Source organism: Toxotes jaculatrix, chromosome 14, assembly GCF_017976425.1.
Source record: "Toxotes jaculatrix isolate fToxJac2 chromosome 14, fToxJac2.pri, whole genome shotgun sequence".
NCBI lineage: Eukaryota > Metazoa > Chordata > Actinopteri > Toxotidae > Toxotes > Toxotes jaculatrix.
This window is the reverse complement of record NC_054407.1, coordinates 10,942,190-10,963,439: the sequence shown is the minus strand read 5'-3', so window position 1 is coordinate 10,963,439 and position 21,250 is coordinate 10,942,190. Positions and strand designations below refer to the sequence as shown.

Sequence of the window (21,250 nt, the reverse complement as noted above, 5' to 3'; positions counted from 1 at the left end):
AAAATTTTTGACTTTTTTTGTCCGATTTTGACGCCTTACTATACTATGACGTTTTTTATGACATTTTGAGGTCCAAAAAAATTTTGACGTTTTTTGGCCGAAAAAAAGTCAAAATTTTTTTGGACCTCAAAATGTCATAAAAAACTTCATAGTATAGTAAGGCGTCAAAATCGGACAAAAAATGTCAAAATTTTTTTGGACTATACTATGACTATACTGTGACTATACTATACTATGACGTTTTTTATGACATTTTGAGGTCAAAAAAAATTTTGACTTTTTTTGTCAGATTTTGAAGCCTTACTATACTATGACGTTTTTTATGACATTTTGAGGTCCAAAAAAAATTTGACTTTTTTTGGCGGAAAAAAATGCCATACTATACTATGACGTTTTTTATGACATTTTGAGGTCCAAAAAAATTTTGACTTTTTTTGGCCGAAAAAAACGCCATACTATACTATGACGTTTTTTATGACATTTTGAGGTCAAAAATTTTTTTGACTTTCTTTGCCCGAAAAAAACGCCATACTATACTATGACGTTTTTTTATGACATTTTGAGGTCAAAAAAATTTTTGACTTTTTTTGCCCGAAAAAAACGCCATACTATACTATGACGTTTTTTATGACATTTTGAGGTCCAAAAAAATTTTGACATTTTTTGGCCGATTTTGACGCTTTACTATGACGTTTTTTATGACATTTTGAGGTCAAAAAAAATTTTGACTTTTTTTGGCCGATTTTGACGCCTTACTATACTATGACGTTTTTTATGACATTTTGAGGTCAAAAAATTTTTTGACTTTTTTTGTCCGATTTTGACGCCTTACTATACTATGACGTTTTTTATGACATTTTGAGGTCCAAAAAAATTTTGACGTTTTTTGGCCGAAAAAAAGTCAAAATTTTTTTGGACCTCAAAATGTCATAAAAAACTTCATAGTATAGTAAGGCGTCAAAATCGGACAAAAAATGTCAAAATTTTTTTGGACTATACTATGACTATACTGTGACTATACTATACTATGACGTTTTTTATGACATTTTGAGGTCAAAAAAAATTTTGACTTTTTTTGTCCGATTTTGAAGCCTTACTATACTATGACGTTTTTTATGACATTTTGAGGTCAAAAAAAATTTTGACTTTTTTTGGCCAATTTTGACACCTTACTATACTATGACATTTTTTATGACATTTTGAGGTCAAAAAAATTTTTGACTTTTTTTGTCCGATTTTGACGCCTTACTATACTATGACGTTTTTTATGACATTTTGAGGTCCAAAAAAATTTTGACGTTTTTTGGCCGAAAAAAACGGCATACTATACTATGACGTTTTTTGACATTTTGAGGTCAAAAAAATTTTTGACTTTTTTTGGCCGAAAAAAACGCCATACTATACTATGACGTTTTTTATGACATTTTGAGGTCAAAAAAATTTTTGACTTTTTTTGTTTTTTTTTGCCCAGGGGGCATTGCTGAGCTGAGTGACCACGCCCACTTGTGCTAAAACAGTGTCAGAATGGATGATAAGTGGGAAAAACCCAAAATCCTCATTTTCACAAATCGGAGGGTGAGTTTGCGGTGGTGCTCCGTCCACATCATGTAACGTAGAGAAAAGGTTTTGTTCACTTTTGGACAAAAGTGTCTACAGAGCAACATGACAAGATTTCAGCTCCATCCGATGGTTTCCCTAGGAGGAGTTAATTAAAGAAAAAAATTAACCACTGTCATTAGGTGGGCCTGTGACAATATCATATTAGCATATCAATCTTTTCAGAATAACATGCTCATCATGCCTGATTTTTTTCATCCACATTTGATGAAGTATGTGTGAGATACAGCCACAAATACACCCATTTCCTGTGTGTTGGCAAAGGGTCATTTTCGTGGGGCAGACCGTGTAACCCACATCGAAATTTGATAGCTTTTTGTCCCTAATGCCTTCTGAGCAATCTCATAAGTCAATCTTTTTGAGCACGTTCAGGGGGTCAAATTAGCCGACAAAGTGGCAGAAGAAAAATGAAAGAGGAGAATAATAATAATCCTTTTAGTTACAATAGGGCTTCGCACGAATTTCATGCCCACGAATTTCATGCGCACGAATTTCATGCTCAGGCCCTAACAAGGTTTGTTTCCTTATGACCATTATTCCCATAGAAACACATACAATATGAACATTATTAACAGAATAGTAGCAGTAAAATGTCAGTTCAGCTAATTTCTTTCCTGTCTAAATTAATTACAGTGGATCCCTCTATACTTAATGATGCATTAATTTAAGGGGAAGAAAAAAGTTACTTTGGAGTTGAGTTTCAGTTAAATGTCTGGAGGCGAAGCAGATGAAAACTCAGCTAATTCCTGGCATGTACACACCTATTAATCATAGCTACAGTTTATGTGGTGAGACTTCGGAGACTCATTTAACTGACAACCCCGTCTCCAGCTGTCTCCATGCTATGATGACAAGAATCTGCGCTTCTGGAGTATCCTTGAGCAAGACATTGAATCCCCATCAGCTGAAGTGTTCCTGATCTGCTGCTGGCCTTCACACACTTGATTTCCCTGTAAAAAGAACCAAAAAATAGATTTCTTCTTCGGGGATCAGTTGAATATCATTCTGAGTGCAAAGATGGCACAGAATCCAATTTTTTCCTCTACCTTTATAAAATAATTATCTGCAACAGTTAAGTGTTTATATGCCGCCTAGCAAAGTATCAAGATGCAATCACGTACTGTATTTAGTGCACCAGGGGTAACAGAAAACCCATGATGACTGTACAGCAGGCATAAATTAATTCATGAATGTGACAGAAGTTCGTTTTTACTAGTCATTTACAGTTGCTACATGTAGTTTTTGAGAGGTATAGTACAGTATAGAGGACTCGCAACTTAAGATTTTGTGCCTATCTAGGTCAGCTGAGCAACATTTGGGCTTGTCAGCTTTCTGCAACATAAATAGGTCATGCTACAGAGGAGGGGGGGTTTTGACAAGCCTCTCGTACTCCATCAGTTCTCACCGCAAACAATCTCCAGACTGCTGATTGTGTAAAACACCCTGACAACAGCTTTAAGCTACAATGTCAAATTATGACAATGGATATTACAGAAATTTTTGTCACCATTAGAAAATATGCTACGCAAAAAAAGGGCAATATTTTGTGTCAAGAATTTCATTTAAACATAGTGATGCAGGCACATAAGCACTGAGAACTAAATATGACGGAATACACTGCAGCTTTGGAGAAGTCTAAATGAAGCGAAGAATGTGTGACGATTAGGATCTGAACTTCACAGCATGATTATTAACCCAGAAACTATAAATATAGATGGGTGCCCAAGGAGATTATAGCAACTTAATGCATCAGCACACCAGAAATGCAACAGAAACACTCTCACAGGCCCACACAAACAAATCTTGGTGTTGTACAAAGGCTCAGTGGAGCCTTAATTGTAATCAAAGTGCAAAGTCTGCAACTTTGGCTGCCATGATGTAATAGTTGGCTTCCTGTCCTCAATTTAGGAGCCACAGGTTACGAAAAACGAGTAGGGCCTTAAGTATTTATATGCGGCGGTTATGTATTCAGTTCTCTGCCTTTTCTCCACTGTCAACATGGCTCTCAGAGATATGATCACAGTGACAGCCATTCTCCTCTGCTTCATCCTGGGCCTACTCATTCCAGCTCCAGCTACCTGTAAGTTAACTTCGTCACATTTAACTGCTCATCAATCAGATTAAAATACAGTAGATGTTATATTAGGACTCTGAACTGATCAGTCATGACTAATGTGGTGTGCGTTCATGTACCGTAGGTTCCCAATTGAGCAAAACCTGTTGTACGAGATACAATAGGAAGCCAGTGCCCTTCCAGCGTATAAAAGGGTACAGAGAACAAACTGCCATCGAAAACTGCAACATCGAGGCGATCATGTAAGACTTTCTCTCGCTAAACCATCACAACTCCAACGCTGTAAACATCCCTCTGAATCTCTGAATGTAATATTTGAATATCATGGTCATATCACGTCAAACCTTTGAGAAAGGGTTGGTGACTATAACTAAGTGACTGGATCTATTGGATTTATTCCAAAATATTCAAAAGACACTGATATCTGTTATTTCATTCAAAAAATATGAAAGGCTTTGTGGGAAGCAGTACTAATGTTGTGTTTGAAGAATTTCACTGCATAAAAATAAGACACTAAGTCTTCTGCTGTAAAAACTTAATATCATAACTCTAAACAGGCAGCTGCTTGGTCGGCATATACTTTTCGAGTTTTAACTGAAAAGTGTCGACATTACCAAATGTCATCATAATCACATATTACCATTACTCAAACCATATAATTTTAGACATTTTATTTAAAGTTCCTGAAAGGCTGTAATTTGTCAGCACAAAATATATCACTGATGCATTTGAGAAATGTTTCTCTGTGTATTAAAAGAACAGTACAAAGTACAGCACTGAAAAGTGTCTCACTATTGCAGTTTCTACACAGTAAAGAACACTGAGATATGTGCAACACGGAGGGACGAGTGGGTGAGGAAAATCCTGCAATTACTCAGGTATGAGATTCTTATTCACTTTAAAATACCAGCTAGTTTCGGTTTAGATTAAAATTACGATAATACAGTGCGAATGAGGTTATTTTTTCTTTGTTTGATCCATTTGTTTGTTCTATTTCTAGTTCCAAACTGAAGAAGATGTCCAAGGTCGGCTCACCTCCAGGTGAGACTCCGGTGAAGAAACGTGAAAATCCCTCATTACATGATGGAAGTGGATCTTTCTTCAGTACCACAGAATCATTCCTGAATGACACCGGAAGTTTCTATTAGCAAAAACCAGGTTGTGGCCTTAGAGACGTGCAGTTAAAGAATTCATCTTATGAAAGTGCCAGTTTGAGGGAATGTTTGAGAGAAACTGAACCTGCTGTAATCAAATTATGTTGGCGTTATTATCTCTGAAAAAGAAATGCTAATTACTTTTACTTGCCATTTACTCAGCCATTTAACCATGTTTTAGTGAGCATCTGTTTTTATAATCATGCTTTTTTAACTATGATGTTTCCTTCTCCACTGTGAATCTGCTTTATCATATTAATCATCCAATACAGAAATTCTCATACACAAATAAATTTACTTGATAAGTACTCCAACATTGTTGTCCACGTTTGTTCAGTAAAACTACAGTGCTGTATGAAAATGTGTCTTGAAACTTTTAATGTCATCATGGCCAACATACTGTTAAAATGAATAACAACGATTGAAGAGCAATTAGCTCTTTTGACTGATCTTGTAACATATTTTCAAATAGCATGTAAGAAAAAAAAAGCTTCAGAACAAATGATGACAGCAGGCCCACGACTGAATAGAGTGATGCTCCACATGGGGCATGTTTTAGGGGCGTGGCATGTGTGTGCCCGGTGCACTTAGAAAGGGATGCTGCCAGCACATCTGCTGGCAGCATTTCGACGAGCTGTCCTGCCCTCCAAGCTCATGCAAATGCATGACATGACTGACAGGGAGGCAGTCTCTTGTGCTATTTCAGATCAGCACCCCAAGGGGGTTGGTGCTCCAGTCAGACAAGGTGATTCTCTCAATGACACACTCCTTTCATAGGAAGCTGCACTGCAGTAATTTCGAGTCCCCACTAGATGGCAGAATTGATCTTTTAAGAGTCTGTGCCTCCGTCAGCTACATCAGGAGACCTTGATGCTCGTCTGATAAGCACTGCGATCTTTGATTTCCAGCATTAACCAACAATAACAACAAATGTTGACAGTGAAAAAGAAGATTTATTTAAGTTTATAGAAAATAGCAAATAGTTCTCTGTTGTATTACTTTGTACTGCACTTCATGGACACATTTTGTGTCTCTGTTACATTGTATGTGAACTGAACAAATAGCACAAGCAGGAAATGATAAAGAAGATGGCAAGACAAATAAATAGCGTGACAAATAAATATTAAATACCACAGAATAACTTTAGAAAGCATTTTAAATATTTTAAATTAATTCAAGACAGTTGGCTGTAGGTATTTATGATGGTGAGGAGTGCTTTCTATTGCTTGGGGGTCGTAGTGGCAGCAGTCTTATTTGCTCTGCGGGCCTGCCTGTAATACACACAAACAGGAACACGTCAAAATATTGCCTCGCATATGGAGAAACCAACTTTCATAGATAGTTAACACTGGAGACTGACTAAGATGATCAAGGCCTACTCACTCTAGCTCCTTGATCTTCTCAAACACCCAGTCCTGTTTCCAGTGGCTGCAGACTTCTCCCTCTGTGGTCTCAAATCTGGGTGGAAAAAAAGAAGTTTAGCTACAACCTCAAATCCAGCTTTTATTCAAGAAATTGCATTTTGAACTATATGAAGGTTTTGATCGCCACTTTGTGTTTAATAAATTGATGGTTCTTACATGACGGCACGGACGCAGGGCGGGTTCTTCCTCTGGATCCTGTAGCCGACGATGGGAGCAGTGACGTTCACGACACTGACCTCAGTGCAGCACTTGCTGAGCTTGATTTGTGCTTTTGAGGAAACAAACACAGATTTGCTGTTATGAACATGCAGTCTTTGCATTTTCATCAGAATTCAACCGTTTCAAATGTAGTGTTATATGGTTTAAGGATCTCTAAAAGTCAACTTACCAGAAGTCGTTGCTACCATTGCCAGAACCCCGACAAGGACGGCCAGGCATGTAAGTCTTCTGATGCACAGCTGCATGGTTACTGCTTGAGATGTTCCAAAGGTTCTTGGCAGAAGCTGCACGGTGGATCTGGCAGATGGAGACGACTGATCTGCTAAGACCAGACACCCAGGTTTTATACCATAAAAAGAGGAACCAGGGAAATCTGACCGGATGAACCGTCTCTTTGGGTTTTCTACAACGTGTGTGTATCAGGGTGGGGATAAGGATGACACTGTAGTTGATCATTTCCTTTTTTGGGATTTCATCATGACATCGAAAGCGCTGACAAGGAAATGTGCACAAATTGTTGTTACAGTATAGTCATTCTTAAGAATTCACTTTTACTGCTTTCTCTTCCTTTGTTGTTTCAACAGGCAAAACAGTCAAAGTAAACACATTAACATACAAATAATACACCTGCTATAATCCACTCATATACGTGTAATAGATCAGAGCGGGTGTAGATTTAGGTGTATCTGATTATATGTGTGACAGGCTGGAAAACAGTCCACACTGACCTGGTCTCTCATGCAATGGATGCTGGGACACACTCCAGCCCACCATAACCCTGAACAGGCTAAGCAAGAATAGAGATCAGATAAATACACTGGATGAATGGGCCTTTATATTTTATTAAGAGTAAGGTTTTTTATTAGCCAAACTAGTTAACTACACATAATCTCTATCTAATGGTCAAGTGTTAAGTGAATAATTTAATTCCTAGGTTGCTGATTTCAGCAACAATATAAAGGAAACATCATGTGTTAGTCAACTTACTCAATGTGTCATCTTTCTCTCCTCTCATCCTACATCTTTCTCTGGTACTGACTAACATGATCAGTGCAGGGGCAAGAAAAGGGGAAGGAAGGATATCCTAAGGCTTTCCACCACAAGCCACTGATTTCCGAGCATCCTCCACCCAAATTTGGTCATATGTCCGAAAAGGCTCTGTCATTGCAGTTACAAGTCTTAACTCGTTTAATGGGGCCTTTATAATTTAGCCAAATTAGAAAGGATAAAAAAAAGGATTTTACAAGCAGAAATGAAAAAATCAAATAACTGCCAGAAAAAGAGGAAGATTCTGGTTCCCTGCCGCCATTAAAACCATGTTGCCAGTTATTTATTGTTCTACAACAAATGAGTTGGTTCAAAAGGCAGATTCATTTGCTTTGCCTGGCTTTCATTCGTTTTCAATAATCATTCATACATTTTCAGTGTTTTACATTAAATTATATATGTATATTTGAATTCCTTTATTTTTAAATACAACTTAAATTGCTTGTCTACAAAGGGTCAGTACATCATCTGTGACCTCTGTAGTCCTCTATTTAGGAACTGCAATGCAATTACTACAACACATCTCCACCTACAAGTCTCTGGCAGTGTTCACCTCAAGACTCAAATTACAGGATAAAGAAAAAGAGTAAGGCCACATTTGTATGCAGCCAACTTTAGCACACAAACTGTATTTGAACCACAAGAGAGATCACAGCCCTCCACTTTTCCATCTCTCCTGTAAAATTAATTATATATGAAAATTGTGGTGTGATGATTTCCACATTTTTCACATTTTTCTGTCACTGCAGTCAATCAACTGGAAGTTCAAAACAGAACTGAATTTTTGTCATGTCCTCCAGTAATAAAAACAGAAAAGCAGAACTTATGATCTCAGATTTTTTAGTGATGCCCAAGGCTCAGTTTCTCAAGAATGCTGTTGTCTTGATATTAAAATTCTTTTGCTCCATTTCACAGAAGTTCACAAGAAGTAAAGAGTGATGACACAAGATCAGTTTAACTAGATCTTCCGATAACCAAGCAAAAAGAGAAAATAAAAATGATTGCATAGTTTGTGTGGTCTTGGGTTTCTCAGACAGGTATGCTGGTGCTTTAGTTTTCTTGTTAATACACCAGGCCTTAACATGAGGCCTAAGGGACTAATCATGTGCATTTTATGTATGTTACTACAGAGATTAAATCCAATTTAACAAAAAATAAGTAGTTAACACATAAGATATTACACTGAAAAATACACATAACATTCATAAATCTCAGTACTTGGAAATGACTTGGAAATGATATCATATCAATGTTATCAATCAATAATCCTTATACCCCAAATATACAGTATCATGATCTTTAAACAAAAAGACCTCAGAAAGGTCCTCACCTTCCTTACCTTTGTTGTTTGTATTTCACTAGATTTATATTTCACCAAAATGTCATTTCAAATGTTGCATTTGTTAGAGATGGATTAATATGACTTACAGTCAGGTGACAAATTAAAGGAAAAGCCTGAGTAAATGAGCAGAGAAGCATAAGCAATACAGATGCTTCCACTCAGGTACCATAAAGCAATTAAGCTGTGGCATGTATTGCCACATTGGGCAGGCCCAGTTGACTCCGAATTTTTACCAAGACGGAAAGAGGAAAAGATCTAAGTGACTTTAAAAGAGTGTTCACTGTTGGGACAGGAGCAGGAGCTTCAGTCACAAACACTGTTTAACTGGACAGTGTTCAAATTGGAACAGTGACTAAAGTGAAATCTGTATTTAGATCCATGGGAAAGAGGTCAGTAAACAGGGTCAGAAACGGTGGCCGACAGCGCACATTTGATGACCTTGATGCTCCTGTATTGGTGCGATATGTGAGGAAGCAACTCTTCCTCAGGTGACTGAAAATGTCAATGCAGGATGTGATCAGACTGTCAGCAACACCAGTTTTTTGAAAACTACAAAGAAAAGGACATTATAGTAGGGATGCAGAGCAAAACTCCTCATTACAGTGATTAATGAGAGTTTGGTTGTGCAAAAACCAGAGACACTGGTTCCACAGAGATGTGGAAAAAAGAGATATGGTCAGATGAGTCATCTTTCACCATATTCTCCACAAGTGGGCAAGTGCATGTGTATTGTCTGTGAACAGCACAGGTCTGAATGCATGACCCCCACAGTGAGGGGATCCAGAGGCTCTGTTATACTGTGGGTGGGGGGCATTTTGCTGACATGGTTTGGGTCCATTTGTCCCTTTTGGGGGAGGGGTCACTGTAAATCAATACAATGTTGTTCTAAGTGGTGGCCTTTATCCTGTAATGGAACATTTCTATTCTGATGGGAGAGGTTTCGAGGGGTCACTGACTGGTTTGATGAGTATGAAAATTATGTTAATCATATGTTATATCCTTCACAGTGACCAGGTCTCAACCACCATCAAAACACCAAATGATGGAATATCTTTTGGAAGAATGGTGTTTCAGCCCTCCAGTCAAATCAGTGTCAAGGAGAACTGAAGCTGTTCTCCTGGCACATGGTAGCTCAGCACTTTATTAAGACACTTTATGTTGGTTCTTCCTTTAATATATCACCTGCCTATGTGCCTTTACTGTATATATAGCCACAAGCCTCTATAGGTGAGTGTGTCAGCTGATACTGAATGACACAGACATGACTTTCCTGGATTTGTTTTTTTTTTTTTTTTTCAATGAATTGAATTCCTTGTCACTGAAAAGCAGAAACGATAACTCAAAATGAGGAAGGAAGCACAAACAGTGTGACCAGCTTCATTAAAATGAAGATAAAATTGTGAAACACGGTTTGCACTTACTGAACTCTGACTTGCTAAAGAAAGTTCTTATGTGCCTCATTCCCAAGTTTTTATTATGAGGACTTATCAAATTCAACAATCCAGGCAGATTGCTCCACTGCGTCATGACTTCACTCCCATCATTATCTTTATGGGTTCCAATTTGCTGCCAAATGATGGAACAATATACCACGAGACTTGGAAGAACAATCTTATAGTGATTCATTGCATATCAGGCACTGTGTGGCACAACTAAGGGATATCAGTGCTTAATCTTGAGTCATAATAATGGGCTGTCATTGAGGAGGGACAAGTTAGAGTCAATTAAACATAATGGACCCGTCCAAAAAGATTCCATTTACACTGTCATTTCAAAAGCAACAGAACAACTCATTGTTTTTTGACTATAAGAGAGACATGGTGGAGAGACATGGTGGCTGCAGACAATTCCTGATTTCATTGTGGCTTTTCTCACTCTGTATAGTATAATTTTGCAACAGGATTGGTTCTCATGAGTGATTATCCACCTCATGTTCTGCATTATGATAGAAAACAGTCTTATTAGTCATTCCCATAGCTTTTCCTCCTTTGAATAAGGGAGAGACACAGTCACACAGCCAACCATTCTGTCTGAGAAACTGCTGCTTTACGAATGACTCCTCCATATTAAAAGACAAAGATAAGATGCTCCCACCAGCATAATAAAATGAGTCATTGTGGAATCGCCTACAAAAATGGTTAAGATTTGACCATTACAAAAATTAGTCATAAAGTTAAGCCTTCACTAACAAATTTTGGCACAACATGGAAAACATGTCAGTAAACAGTTGCTTATTTACACATCCAGCAGTTACAGAGAGACATCATGATTCTTTGGAGCCATGTTTCTGCCCAGCTGATTAATGTCAGCGCAATATTCATTCACCATTTACCTCTGTTTTGGTCTCTACCAACTCCAGAAGAAATGATATGGCTCTTTAGCAGCTAAATGACCCATTATGTTCGTCAGCCGGTATCTAACTGTGTGTCTCTTTCTGTGGGTTTGTTAGAGGCTTCTCACTGTAAGCAGCTGCCTGCTGTGGCTGAAAATGATGCAACCAGAGCAGTGAGGCCGAACCAAAACTGTAAAGTTGCAGGCGAGCTACCTAAACAGTGAGTTGAAACTTGCTAAAAAGCTCTGTGAAACTGAGGGGAGCTGCTGATTTGGGTGGTAATTCTCAGTGGATTCAAGACTACAAGCCACCACTTTCACAATATTGCTTTCACAATGTCATTTGACTCATTGTTATTAGAAAAATATCGATTATAGCCACTTTAAGATTAGAAAATAATCACACTCATAGTTGAAAGAAAATAATGCTTAGTGATAAGGCTTTGAAGTGTAGATTAATTTTAAGGTCACATTCAGTTTTTAAAGCTTACCTGGAATGCCACAAAATTGGACATGACAGAGACAAGTCCGAATCAAGGGACTGTCCCTGGGCTCCTGCATCCTGTAGCTGTAGAGTTGGTCAGCAGGAAGTTTGCTCATCACAGCGTCTCTCAGGCTCTCAACCAGAATTCTACTGTGTAAAAAAAAAAAAAAAAAACCTTGTAAAACCACAACATATAGTGAGTACCACCAATGTCCGTATTTTACTGTAGCTTAAACAATACATCAATTTATCGATAAGTGAATCAACAGAATATTAATCTTCAATTGTTTTGATTACTGATTATTGGTTTGGTCTATTTTAAGCAAAATGGCAAACTTGATGGTACAAGTTCTTCTAAACAGGAAATACGCTGCGTCTAGCATTTTGGCTGTTAGGTAACAAGCCTGCCACAAGACAGAAGGCTTAATGTCAACAGTCCTGGAGGCAGACCTAACATTACATTGCTAGCTCACATTGTGGTAATCTAACATTAGCAGAGAATAGATACTCACCAGAATTTTTTTCATGAAAAACATGCTAGTTCATATCCTCTTAAAGTCTTTCAAAGGACCACTGTACCACATGACACAAAAAAATTATCAACTCTGACCTTGAAACTTCAAGTATAACTGCACCATGTGCTACTGATAGATGTGTTTGCATGCGCTGCCTCCTCTGGACATTTAGGAAAAATGCAACCATGTCATTTCATGTTTACCTGCTGGTGTAACCTTGGGGCCATTATTTGAATAATAATAAACATTAAAGTTGTTTTAATATTTTAATAATTCTCATGTTTTTGATACAAGGGTCCTGACTCCTTGCTGATATGGTTTCTGTGTGACCCAGCTTTGTTTAGGTCTTGCACACTTTACACATTCACTGCATCTTTCACGCAAACGTGTTTGTTGATATAGCGCGTATCTGTTACTGCTCCTCTCACATAGTTTAACTGCACAACTGCAAAGCAAACCATGGTTAAGTAACTGGGGGCTCTCCAGCTCAAATGAACTTTTAGCAGAGTGAAATGTCTCTGCTGCTCTTCCTCTGAAAGAACAGAGGTTACCACAAACCATGTGGGTTTCCGTAAAACACAGCAACCCTGTGTGGCTGTATATACAGGTTAGTGAATTGACATACACTGTTCATTCGCATTTGTGTGTATAACCTCACGTCTGCCTGCAAATGCCATGCAACCAAAGAGGCATATCATTTCTCAACCTAAATGCAGTGTGGTAGCAGATATGAGTACACAAGCATCTGCAACAAGGAAATACCACGAAAACAGTAGAAAGCTTCCGTGTTAGAAAGTGATATATATAAGTGTAAATCACCTTAACCTTTACAGTTACATAAAATGTTTTCCCTTTGCGTGTGAGTCTTGTTTTCAGATTTACCCAAAGTTTGTTATCAGTGGACAGAACAGCCTATACTATTTAAACAGAAAAACAACATGATAAAAGACAGTTAAATACTACGTGACAAGGTGGTCTGTTTAGACAAGTAATGAATGCACTGAAGCAGTGATATTATCATGTTCGCTGCCCACAAAGATGAAGATCAGGTGCTTGATTCCTGGCACTAAAGGTCCAGTGTTTTCCATATAATTATGTCAACTGTAATATTATAATAAATGAAATGACCACATTCTCCTACAGTGGAAAAGGTATTGACACCCTCAGACCACCCGAGTGGAATGAATGGAGGGGCAAAGACCACAATTTGCAAGTACTGCTAGCGGAGGAAATGTGTACTCTACTTTCCAGCTGAGTGTATATCTGTAGGTGCAGAACTCTCCAGTTGCATGCAGCATAAATGTGTTGCCTGCGTTCGACTTAAAAAGGGCTTGCAGTGCAAACCACGCATCACATCTATTTTAGCCAGACACAAGTCATGACAAGCCTCACCTTTGTCTCGCTTTTGCTTGTAACTACCATGGTGTCCACAGCCTCAGCTCAAGGTAAGAGCAATATGAACATTTTTATGCAGGTGTAGTTTATTTATGTATTATTTTATATACCGTACAATGTTATATTTAATGTTAGATTATGGTAATGATGATGATGAAAATAAAATTTCACAGGTAGGAAATGAAATTTCATTTTCATTCACAGGTGGAATAGCAAGTTGTTGTCGGCAGATTTCAAACACTCAGATCCACCGAGACCTGCTGAAGAGCTATTACATACAACATCCATGGACATGCCCGCTACAAGCAGTGGTGTAAGTCATCAAGACAATTCAGTGTTGGATTCCTGTGGATAGTTTGTCTTTTCATGGTGTTGGGTCTTTTGATACCAACTAAAGTAAAATGTAGAACATTTAAAGACTGATATTGTATTTCAGATCATTGTTGTTATTTCAGAATTTAAAGTTTTAAACAACCGTCTTCTCTTCAGTTGCAACATGATACTGACGTGTCTTTTCTCTGTTGGGGTTTTCAATAGATTCACCACGGTGAAAAACAAGCGAATCTGCTCTGACCCCAAAAGTGTGTGGACAATGACAAGCATGGCCTACCTAGATGGAAAGAATTGGCAGACCCAACAACTTAACTTACAGCAGCGCCACCAATAATGCAACATCCACCGTCACCCAAAAAGACAGAGCTATTAAAACTATTTATCCTCTACTATTTTTGTCACAGACTTTGAATGTTTCTGTATTTTCTACAAATTCCTTACCTCATTTTAGTGAACTTAAATATCTGTTACATTTGCTTCTTTTTCTAATTTCAAATTCCATGATGTTATTCTTGTCTTTTATATAGATGTAAATATATAAACAACTTGTTTCTTTAATTGCATAATGATACAACCTCAGCTAATAAAACCTGTCACAATATAATGGCTACGTGTTGGTGTTTGTGAGTTGTAGAATAGATTACTGTCTAAGTGCCTGTATGGAAAAAAAGCCGGAAATTTTCTATCTTAGCATCTTGAGGCTCACTCCGGTTATCTCCTTATATGTGCATCTAAAAAAGGTCCCAAAACAAAGATATTCACTATGGTAACGCAGTTGAGTTCAAGAGCAGTGCCGCTACTAGTAGAATGAAAGATGATAGAGATTCTTGTGGATTCAAAAAATTCCAGTAGGATTATAAGAAAGGAAGCCCAGAGCCGGTGGGGGAGGAAGTATTAAGAGGCTTAAACTAAGTTGGAATACCACACTGTAAAATACTCCTAAAACTCCTAAATGGAAAATCTTACTTTAGTACAAGTGTGAGAGTATTATCAGTGAAATGTACTTAAAGTGTCAAAAGTAAAAGCACTCAGTGCAGAATAATAAGTGTGACACTAATCTATAACATGTAACTAGCAATTTACTGTAGTAAGGAAGAGCTCATTTCAAACATTTCATATTTTTGTCAAATAAATGTAGAGGCAGAACAACATTAAAACACTCAAGTACAAACACCTCATGTGTGTACTGACCAGATTACTTCAAAACACAATCCACTGAGGCCTGCTTTAAAGGAAGGAAGTGAGCTTTCTTGCAACAAATCCAACCTTAGGGGGTGGACAGAATATCTGCAGCAACTGTGAGAAATACTGTAATATAAATTTAAATATTTAAATATTTATTCTATATAAGGTATTCCTTTATATGCTTTATAATGTTATAGCAAGATTCTATCAGTGTTAATTCAACACTGTAGTAATGTTTGAGGGTATAGTGTATGGTGTTTACGTGGTTATGTCCGACCCCAGTGCACACAGGTGATAGACAGCATATTGCGTAAAGTTGTTACTTTTAAATTGTTCTCATTCAGTGCTCTCTGAGAGCTGTTCTGTAACTGGAAGCAAGCGTTCAATGCCACAACATACTTAAACCCTGAAAATAAAATGTCAGCCCTGACACAAACTTTTCCAAATGTATACTCTAAGTTCTCAAGACTATGACTGAGTCATTCAGAGTGTAGACAGTTTATTCAAATGGACCACCATGTTCCACTTCCACTCTCTGTCATGGTGTGACAGTGGGGGCTTCAGGCTGACCAGATGGAAGTTTTGGGGTGTTTTCAGATCACATGTTTCCATCATTTGGTGGTGCTAAAAAAAGTATCAAACAAACTGGCGTTTACTATGTGTGGGTTGAAAGAGAAAGTACATCTCCGTCTCAGTGTGCTGCAGCTGGGGGAGGTGTAAGGGGCTGAGAGTGGAGAGCGTTTGAGGTGCAACGTTTGCCCCGACCACAGTGTACTGGGTTTTTCCCACCCCTTGCCTTGGAGCCCACCATTGTTGCTACTTGTATGACTGAGCTGTAGACACGCTTACGTTTAATAAAAGGTTATTACACATGTGTGATTCGCAGAAAATATTAGTATGAACATACCAAAAGTGAGATTAATAACTTGTAGGTATAAAACTACCACAATAGATCAGACTTTTGTTCTGATCTTGACCCACACATTTTGCACATATTTTCCACTGGCATATGCGTTCTGACAGTGTGGTTATTTTACCACTAAACTGAAGAGAACAATATACAATAGAGTATATGAACCAGACAAAGTCTTTCTGTAAAGCATTGTGGGATTTTCAGGTACTTCACATAACTGCAATCACAACAGCCAGAATTATAATTAAAACCTACACAAGACTTGTGAGATGGGAGTATTTACTTTGTGTGTGTGTGTGTGTGTGTGTGTGTGTGTGTGTGTGTGTGTGTGTGTGTGTGTGTGTGTGTGTGCGTGCGTGTGCGTGGCGTGTCCATACCTCAGTGACTCAGTAAGCATAGTTAGGTGTGGAGAGTTGAGAGAGAGGGGCGGTGTGAGCTTGCAGTTTCCTTCTGATGGGTTTACCACAGAACTCACACACACACACATATTCACAAGTAATGTCAGAGGAATCATTACATTACATTACATTACATTACATTACAGTTTTATTAACTATGCGAATGTCTTTTGACTTACAAATTTATCAGACGAAATGATGATGCATAAATTTTTGCTTATTTAAAAGGGTCAGTTTCAATTTTAAGGGCACCAATCTGTGAATCTTACAGGTGATGCTTTAAACCAGCATTAATTGATTTGTTTTTGATTTTTTTTTTTTTTGTCAACATGAGAGCAACACAACATTGACACACCATCCCCTAGTTTATGTGCCAAACAGGTAAGAAAATAATTTATTATCTAAACATCTAACAGACACGGTGCAAAATTTTCATTCATTTGGCTTCATGTTTCTGACAACTTGATGAAAATTAAGTCTAATATTCATTTTACTAAGGGAATATGTGACGCTTTGGTGACTAAACACTCCACTATGTTCACCAGCTAGTGTCTGCTCTTTAATGCTGGGCAGGTAGGACAGAGTACAAAGTGTTTCTCAGAGCTTTTTTTTTAATTCCGGAAGACAGCTGCCTGATGTGGTTGGTAGATGAGAGCTGTGCGAGTGAACCAAAACAGCAAAGTTCAAGGAACTGAAACAATGAGCTGAAAGAAGCCAAAATATTTCACTAAGCTACCACTACAGTTGCTATCTTTCACATAACACAGTATTTCTTATGCTCTTAATATGAAAATATTGATTTGAGTAACTTTTAAATTGACTTATATTATAAATCAGCGTGTCCTTGTTTGTCCTCACCCACCATTGTATTTGACTGACCACACAAGTTCAGTGACGCAATGGTGCTGAGAGATTTTGTCACATTATGTTTAATTTTCTTAGAAGAGCAGACACAGTTCTTTTAATATTCCTCTGCTCTGAAGAGGTGACCACAAACTCACATATACACAGATATATGTTGAACCCTCAGGATGTGGTGGTTAGAGTGGTAGCACAGCCTCTCTGTTTGACATAAAACCAGAAACAGAAAGGCATTAACATGACACAAATATCATTTATTGTATTGCTATTAACTTCCACGTCTGTGGTAGATATTTTGTGTTTTGGCTGAAAAATGAAAATCTTCAACAGCTAATAAAACAGCTAATGAAAAGAACTGAATTGTGACATTTTTCTATTATAGCCATAGGTAGATAGACGGATAGATTTTGAGATTTACAATCTCCAAAGCTTGTGTTTAATATTAAAAACAGAAAAACAAAGTTAAACTTAAAAAACAAGAAAAGGGATGTATTCTGCTTTACTGCATTTAAGCAGAATTCACTGAGGTTTCTTTGGTATTTTGTGTGGATCACAGTAAATGAAAAGATGTGATATGAGGGGATAACCTACTGATGCTATTTTTCATAATGTTTAATAAAAATATGGAATTATAACAGTATGCTGCATTTTCCAGTGGCAAATAACTAAAATTATCACTGCAATCACTGAGTCCACTCATTTTCCACAGTCTGGTTTGGACTAAACAAGACACAAACAGGTTTCAGTGGACATTCAGTGCTGACCTGCTCAGATCTGGGCCTTGTGCATCCATCATGTCAATGAAAATCAGCCTTTGCATTGTCATGCACCAGACTATATAGACTTTATTTGTGTGTTTGCTAGTGCAGCCATTCTCTATTTTTACATTCAGACCTAGTGGTTATACATAACATCAGTATCTGTAATCTTCATGTCTGTCTACATTTCCTATCTCTGTTTAGCTGTATGTCTATGCTGTTTCCTTCCTGAGAACCAGATTAAAATTTCTTACGTATGCCAGCCAACTCCGATTCAGGTGATGTTTAATTTGTTCATAACAACAACACATCCTTTGCTCAGAAAGATTTTATTAGAAACTGACAGTGGGAAAGCTCCAAATGTATACTACAAATACACACAGTTATACAAGCTATAGTCAACATATATTTAAATATGTATCTATGATTTAATCATCAGTACAACAGTATGTTGTATTGATGATTAAATCGGAAAGAGTAATGTTTTCTGACAGCAGTAACTTTGATTTGTCTTATGATTTCTTAGGCACGTCTTCTCTGCCACCTCCTCCATCTTTTCGACCTCATCTGCAATCTTTTTCCTTTCCTGCCTTTCTTTCTTGATGCTTTTCTGGATGAAGTGGACCTTACTGGTGTAATGTCACCAGCGATGTCCTGCCTTGGTGCCTTTGCGGATGAAGAGACCATTGCTGGTGTAATGTCACCAGCGATGTCCTGCCCTGGTGCTTTTGCAGATGAAGAGACCATTGCTGGTGTAATGTCACCAGTGATGTCCTGCCCTGGTGCTTTTGTGGATGAAGAGACCATTGCTGGTTTAATGTCTCCAGCGATGTCCTGCCTTGGTGCCTTTGTGGATGAAGAGGGCATTGCCGGTGTAATGTCTCCAGCAATATCCTTCTTTGGTGCCTTTGTGGATGAAGAGACCATTGTCGGTGTAATGTCTCCAGCAATATCCTTCCTTGGTGCTTTTGCGGATGAAGAGACCATTGCTGGTGTAATGTCACCAGTGATGTCCTGCCCTGGTGCTTTTGTGGATGAAGAGACCATTGCTGGTGTAATGTCTCCAGCGATGTCCTTCCTTGGTGCTTTTGTGGATGAAGTGGGCATTGCTGGTGTAATGTCACTTGTCAATCCCTGCTCATTCTGTTCCACCTCTTTCAACCCTTTCGTCCTCTTGTCCACCTTCAGCATGACCATCTTTGCCCATTTGCTGTTGGGATCGGAGCAAATTCTAATTCCTTCAACTGTATGAAACCTGTAATTGATTATGAGTTGTTAATGGCATCATAATGCATTTTTCATGTTGTTTATAACAAAGTACTGACTAATAATTTCTTAAAGCATTTCATCCTAAAGTAAACAAACACTTTTTCACACTTTTCTCTAGTGGTATTTAACCATTTAGATAGTTTGTTCAAGATTTATCCAGGCTGTATGTACTGTATGTCTTTGTTACTCTGAATAACAATTAAAGGAGCGCATTTATAGAGCACTTTTCTAGTCTTATCATCTACTCAAAGCACTTTACACTATAAGTGGCATTCATCCATTCACACACACACACGCACACTCATATAGTGCTTTTTCCACTCATATAGCACTTTTACTAACACACACATTCACACTCAGATGAGCACATCAGTGAATATGCGTGTTGGAACAAATGGTGCGAATTTGGGGTTCAGTAACTTGCCCAGGAACACTTTGACACACAGAGATCGAACCACCTGTAAACTGTTTTAAAAGGGGCTACTATGTAGTAGACAGTAGTTCTAATGAAAATTGTTGTGGCAGGGACAGGGACACTTTCTGGACAGCAATACTGCTGTTGAATTTATTCAAATATAATTTGCTGTATGTGGAAAAACCTGGACAAATAAAACCAAACTGTCCACATGGCTATGTACCTTTAAAGGTAAGCAAGGAAATGTGTTTTGTTTTTGTTTTGTTTTTTGTTCAAATTTGAGTGAACCCATCCTTTAAAATATTATGTTGTCTGTTTGGGTATACAGGTGGACATTTGTTCTAAGTTAATATATGATTTAATTTTATGCACTGTGAAATTGCAGGACAACTTACATGACAGCTGCGATGAGACAAAGGCCTTCAGGCAGAATGGTGTAACTCTCAATTTGTTTATGCGGGACTTGTGTGGTGGACCATCCTGGACAGCAGGTTACCGCGGGTACATGGTCTAAACAAGGCACAAAAAGAAAAGCAAAGATTAAGTAACCTTAATTTTACACTGACAAATATTCTGACCATACGCTCAATCACAAATTTGTACTTTTTTCAGTACTCACTTGCATGGACCACGCTCATCCAGGTGATGTAGCAGAGAAGAGTGCCTAACACCAGGCTGAATCTCATCTTCAAAATTACACTCTGGCGTTGTCCTTGAGTGGCTGAGAGCAGTATCGTTCAGCACAAACGTTTACAATCTGAATCACTCAGAGAAGATAATCCTGTTGCTTGGCTTAGTAGTTGTCGGAGACCGTCTTGCTCACACAGCTGGAGTTATGTGTATGTTCATGACATTTTCTTTTAGCAAAGTTCTCTGTGTCTCTCTGATCATTCAAGTTTTGATCTTCGCTCTTATAAAACACAAGCCCTTCCGCTCTCTCACACCTCATTTAGCCCGTCACCAAGGAGGACTGACACTGTGGCCACACACTGGGGAAAGGAAAGAATGAGTTCATTTTTCTACAAAGATGACAAACATACTATTCAACCACAGCCCTGCCCACAATGCACTACATACAAACGAGGCATCGCTCAAAAGAACAAACCCTCATAGCATACACATACACATAGAAATACTCATCAGTTTCCTTTATGCTCACTCTGAAAGCCACAAGTTGTCTCTACCTTAAGAGTCTCTAATAATATGCAAGGCTTGGTAGCTTGAAGAAGAACTGAATTTTATTGAATGTTAGATAAGAGTAGGGGACTTTTTTTGTTGATTAGTTTAGAAGAATGATTTTAAAAAATGCATGCACCAGGCTGAACTCAAAACACCTTTCACTTTGTTATCAAGCACTCACACATCAGTGGTAGTGACATTCTCAGGCCCTCCACACCCATGAAACACCCACATGGGGCGTTGAAATTATTTTTGGCTCTTTCTCAAGACTCCTTGATATCATGTAGAGACTGTTTGACTGACACCTCCTTTACTTAGGAGGCTTGTTGTATATGTT

General features: G+C 38.1%; 2 protein-coding genes across 6 annotated transcripts; one reads left to right on the top strand and one right to left on the bottom strand.

The window, feature by feature from the left end:
* The first annotated feature begins 3,566 nt into the window (after window positions 1-3,566).
* Window positions 3,567-13,256, top strand: LOC121192576 (C-C motif chemokine 26-like). Of its 2 annotated transcripts, XR_005895218.1 has the most exons (5): window positions 3,567-3,697; window positions 3,816-3,933; window positions 4,492-4,569; window positions 4,692-5,019; window positions 13,246-13,256. XR_005895218.1 is itself a non-coding variant. In XM_041054314.1 (4 exons), the coding sequence occupies exons 1-4, from the start codon at window positions 3,580-3,582 to the stop codon at window positions 4,837-4,839; spliced, it is 462 nt and encodes a 153-aa protein (XP_040910248.1). In that variant the 5' UTR covers window positions 3,567-3,579; the 3' UTR covers window positions 4,840-5,153. The 2 variants fall into 2 exon arrangements, 1 of the variants encoding a protein (XP_040910248.1); XM_041054314.1 differs by lacking the exon at window positions 13,246-13,256 and having other exon boundaries at window positions 4,692-5,153.
* Window positions 13,257-18,363: 5,107 nt separating this feature from the next.
* LOC121192651 (mucin-1-like) lies at window positions 18,364-20,723 on the bottom strand. Of its 4 annotated transcripts, none has more exons than XM_041054418.1 (4): window positions 20,354-20,723; window positions 20,130-20,244; window positions 19,017-19,305; window positions 18,364-18,896 (listed from the first exon to the last, which is right to left on the bottom strand). In XM_041054418.1, the coding sequence occupies exons 1-4, from the start codon at window positions 20,418-20,420 to the stop codon at window positions 18,573-18,575; spliced, it is 795 nt and encodes a 264-aa protein (XP_040910352.1). In that variant the 5' UTR covers window positions 20,421-20,723; the 3' UTR covers window positions 18,364-18,572. The 4 variants fall into 4 exon arrangements, with proteins under 4 accessions (XP_040910352.1, XP_040910350.1, XP_040910351.1 ...); XM_041054416.1 differs by having other exon boundaries at window positions 18,364-19,008; window positions 19,129-19,305; window positions 20,354-20,722; XM_041054417.1 differs by having other exon boundaries at window positions 18,364-19,049; window positions 19,170-19,305; window positions 20,354-20,722.
* Between the last annotated feature and the right edge of the window lie 527 nt (window positions 20,724-21,250).

Coding starts and splice junctions, on each gene's coding strand:
- LOC121192576 (XM_041054314.1), top strand. CDS start 3,580: ATGTATTCAGTTCTCTGCCTTTTCTCCACTGTCAACATGGCTCTCAGA. Junction 3,698..3,815: donor CATTCCAGCTCCAGCTACCT/GTAAGTTAACTT, acceptor CATGTACCGTAG/GTTCCCAATTGAGCAAAACC. Junction 3,934..4,491: donor TGCAACATCGAGGCGATCAT/GTAAGACTTTCT, acceptor TCACTATTGCAG/TTTCTACACAGTAAAGAACA.
- LOC121192651 (XM_041054415.1), bottom strand. CDS start 20,420: ATGAGATTCAGCCTGGTGTTAGGCACTCTTCTCTGCTACATCACCTGG. Junction 20,245..20,353: donor GATGAGCGTGGTCCATGCAA/GTGAGTACTGAA, acceptor TGCCTTGTTTAG/ACCATGTACCCGCGGTAACC. Junction 19,306..20,129: donor TGTCTCATCGCAGCTGTCAT/GTAAGTTGTCCT, acceptor AATCAATTACAG/GTTTCATACAGTTGAAGGAA.